Source organism: Aspergillus nomiae (assembly GCF_001204775.2).
Source record: "Aspergillus nomiae NRRL 13137 chromosome Unknown contig00787, whole genome shotgun sequence".
Classification (NCBI taxonomy): domain Eukaryota; kingdom Fungi; phylum Ascomycota; class Eurotiomycetes; order Eurotiales; family Aspergillaceae; genus Aspergillus; species Aspergillus nomiae.
In genome coordinates, this window is record NW_015378842.1 from 1 (window position 1) to 4,186 (window position 4,186).

At 44.8% G+C, this 4,186-nt stretch overlaps 1 protein-coding gene across 1 annotated transcript; it reads left to right on the plus strand.

Moving 5' to 3' along the window:
- Nucleotides 1-3,555: 3,555 nt before the first annotated feature.
- Nucleotides 3,556-3,975, plus strand: ANOM_011873 (uncharacterized protein; the record flags this gene model as incomplete). The annotated part of the gene is made up of 2 exons (XM_015557127.1): nucleotides 3,556-3,621; nucleotides 3,685-3,975. 2 exons carry the CDS (start codon nucleotides 3,556-3,558, stop codon nucleotides 3,973-3,975), a joined length of 357 nt encoding a protein of 118 aa, XP_015400863.1.
- Nucleotides 3,976-4,186: the final 211 nt, after the last annotated feature.

Consider the following 4,186-nt stretch of genomic DNA (forward strand, 5'->3'; position numbering starts at 1 on the left):
TAATATCTATACCTCTCTTTCAACCGCAAAGGAGTGAGCAGTGCTGGGCTATATGAGTGTCCGTTCTATTAGCGTGTGATTCAACAATCTAACAAACTATTCCCCTCTAAGTGAAGGTACCCGGCTACAGAGAGTGTCGATTTGGAATGGATGTGTGGTTGGTATCTCATTGAATTCATTGGCTGGAAAGGTTAAAACAGCCCCTCCATAAACCATGGGATATCCCCTAAATAGTACCTGTCCGTCATCAACAACCCTACATGGATTATCTTTTAGTGGTTACTAGCCTGAATGACTCTGGTAGCGCCCATTCAAAATCCATGGATCTTGACCAGCTGGTTGCACAATTCAGATATGATCTAGGTGTGTTTGTGTTCATGTCATGTATGTGCATGAATGGCAACATACATACATACATACATACATACAGGTACACATAAGAGGTATGTAAAGATACCCTGTATCGATGTATCATAAGGTATGTATGGTATATGTATGTACATACATACATGTACAGTTATCTTTGTGCATTATACATACATCATACAAGGTATAGATGGCTGGGCACACATTAGCCCGCGATTTTTTCCTTTTTTCCCTCTCTCTCTTTCTATCTTTCCTTACTCCAAAATTGTCCATAACTCGGTCTGAAAGTGTAGTCTAAATTATCAGCTAAAAATCCATGGGGAATTAGATGGTAAAGACATTATGATTAAGTACAAAGCCACAGTGAAATCTTAATTTAGATTATGTCTTGTCAAAAGGATCCATGTACGGGGTAGATTGGTATTAGTAGAGGGTTTGATTGATTCTTAGGCTGATAGTGGTGAGTTGGTCAGGTACTATTATAGGAAGGGCTTCGGGGAGGATAACTCGATGATCTGTCCCATTTTTTGATTTTCCAAAATCATTATCTTAAGAAAAAAAATTGGATAAATGAATTAATAAGAAAATATTAGAAGACATAGATGGATGCCAATATCCTCTGTTCCCCTGGTAATTTACAACGACGCACACACATAAAAGGTTTTTGCACTGCGTACGGTGTAAAGCGTTGTTCCATATTTCTTTGCGCTGCTACTGTCACTGTGTCGGCGGGGTGAAAAAGGTTCCCACCACAGTCGTCAGTACTACCTTGTCTTTGTAAGTTGGAGCAAATGCAGACCTATGGGTCCAACCGAGAAGCGAAAAGTGACTTCCGGGCGGGATGCGGACCGCCTCCCACACTTAGTGAAGTGACTGAAAGTTTGCTCGTGGGCCACTAAGATAAAATATCTCCGGAACCAAACAATCGCTGCCCTCGATTTCAGGCTCACAAGCGTCAGGCAGCGGTACCAGCACTGTGGTTGCAGGATTCGAAGCTTCGGGCGTGGCTCCCCTTCAAGTAGCGCCCGAAAAAAAACAAACCAGAATTGGCCCCAACCCTCCATTTCCGAAGGGTCACTAATCACCGGACGGCATTGCGTGCAGCCGCTCTGGCGCGGATCGACCATGAAGTTCGTACGAAACTATGCCGGATTGTGGGTAGAATTTATTTTTATTTTAGTTTTTTTTCAATTTACCCTTTTTTCCCTACTCTCCCCCCAGGATTTTTCTTAGCACTGTACCTACTCTGCCTAACACTAGCTTCTCTCTTCTTAAGTTATACATAACAATACAATGTTACATACAGACCTTCCCGTCTGCACTACGTATCAGGCGCCTACTACGTAAATACGCAGTACGAATGTTCATTACCATACTCGATCTCTACTCCATATTCAAGTGGACATCACACATGACGTTTGAATTGAGTCAGATATATCGGTAGCGTTTCTTAGGTACTGCTGAGGGTAAACAAAGGGATTATCCAAAATGTGTCAATTTGATCATCAACACCATTGGAAGTCGTCGCCGTGACTCTACCCCAAGCGCCGTGGTTCCTGTACATACGCATGCAAGTAGTCCATGCATCGCCGGGAACACATCCCATACTTTCCGCGTGGCCGTAAGTGCCCACTCTGTACGACGGCGCCGAGTCCATGCCCATGTGATTTGTACGGAGTAAGTAATAGGCAAGTGTGATCGGTTGCAGGTGATCATCTCACCGCTTCCCAGACTCTCGGGTCCAAGATGATGATGCATGAGTTCAAGTTATCTGAGCTTCATGCATCGTAAGTCGTCGTGCATAACACTCTCGAGTACCTGCTCAATCGCCCACACCCTTTTCTTTTCTTTTTGTTTTTCCTTCCTTATTTTTCTTTTTTATTTACTTTCCTCTTCTTTTTCTTCTCGCCATGAATTCACATATAATGTACCGCCGACGTGTATCATGTTAAAATGATGTCTCAGAATGACTGGAACGTTGACAGTCCCATGCGTCCAAGAAGCCTCCACTACACCCACACCGTCATCGAAAAGCAAACTACCCGACCATCATTTCCAGGGACAAGGATGAAAGTCTTACCTAATGAACCTTGGTCGAGGAATTCAAACTTCAACGGCCAACGAGTTTTTGAGCAGGCCACTCTATTGGTCTCCTAGAAGCTTCAGCAACTAAAAGCGAGACAAAGTCGCTCTTCTCAGCGTCTCTGGGCTGTGGAACAACGCAAGCCCCTCAAACTGCGGCTTAGTGACCTGCGCCGATTTACCCCTACGGGTGGTTAGTACAAAGTAGTAGGTTCTCTCTCCCATCGTCCGCGGTGTCATTTGTTTTGTATCCACACTACCGTTTTCGGTACAGCATCCGTTGGATTTATCTGTCGGGCGCTTTGCGTGTCTGTCTATTCGTCCTTCCACTTGGAACTCTTGGGTCTGGTGAGAATAGCGATAACTTTAACCAAAAAATTGAAAACAGAAAAAAGGAAATAATAATAATTTTTTTTTTAAAAAAAAATTAATCCCTTCCTTCCCCACTAATAACTTCAAACTCTGGTACCATATCACAGATTGTCTGTAAGCGCCATCGGCCATGTCTTCTTCGTCCTGGGTCTCAAACCCCCAAATACGTCAGCAGGTTGGCGGCTGGCCTCAAAAGCCCCGTAACGAGGAGTCAAAGCCCACTCTCTCTTCCGTGTCTAGTCGCGTCTATCGCAGGACGCCCTGTGTTTCGTATTTCGCAGAAGATCAGGTGCGTCATTTCAAACTGGAGCAACAACTCACCGACTTCAGGGCAGAAATGCGTAGCCCCCAATCACAGAATCCAACGGTACCACCATAACGGAGGATTATCTATTCTCAGCGTTGTCTCGACCTTCAGATTTATGCGCATTTGGTTGGTAACCAATGAGAATCCCTATTTGGTCCCCAACTAAAAAGGGTAGTATGCGATGGATGCAGTGATTTTCAGATACTACCAGATAGTAAGTATTTCTTGCCCCTTTGTCAACCTTGAATGGCCTGGCCATGACCGGCTTAGTGCTTTCACCGGTACTCGTTTCTTTTTCCCCTTTCGACAACCATATGGTAGAAAAGAGCGTGTTAACCACGGAAAATCTTTCAAATTCTACATCTTCCAAGATCCCTATTGAAAAGCCACCTGTGTGTTAGCTCTTAACTAACTGACCTGGATCAGGCATGAAGGGTACTATCCCGTTCGAGTCACTACATGATGCACCAAATGGGCCACCTGCGTCACAGTGGGTGAGAAAAAACGGTGATTATCCAATGATTTAGATGAAGAACCCAATGGTTTCATCTCTACAGCGTCCCTGGGAGATTATCGTCCTGTCAGTCACCGGCCCGGTTTGCTTAATGCTTCACGCCCCAAGCAGGGACGCCTTTTTAGGAATGTTGAAACCGCTTCGGGGTTGTTTTGCGGCAGTGCATATGCAGCTACTCCTGGATTCGCTGTTTTCGGAAATGGAGGGAACACTCCTGGGCAGAAACTGGTCGATTCGTCTTTCTTGCCCCCCCAATGCTCCACACTGCTATAATACTACGAATAAGCTCCTCTGGTCATTGACCAATCCTGTCGCCACCACCGCCATTCTTTGATTCATATCACAACACCATGCAGTGCCCTCGGCCGGGAGCCCTTATTCCATGCTGTGGTCGGTCAATATCCGAATCAGCATCTGTACAGTAGGTCGTCGCTAACTCGATTCGTTCTTGCAAGCTTCTTAGCAAGGCAAACATCGAAGAAAATCATAAAACAAAACGGAAAAAAAAAAAAAAAAAATTCCCGTCATTTTTGGCTGGATAGCAC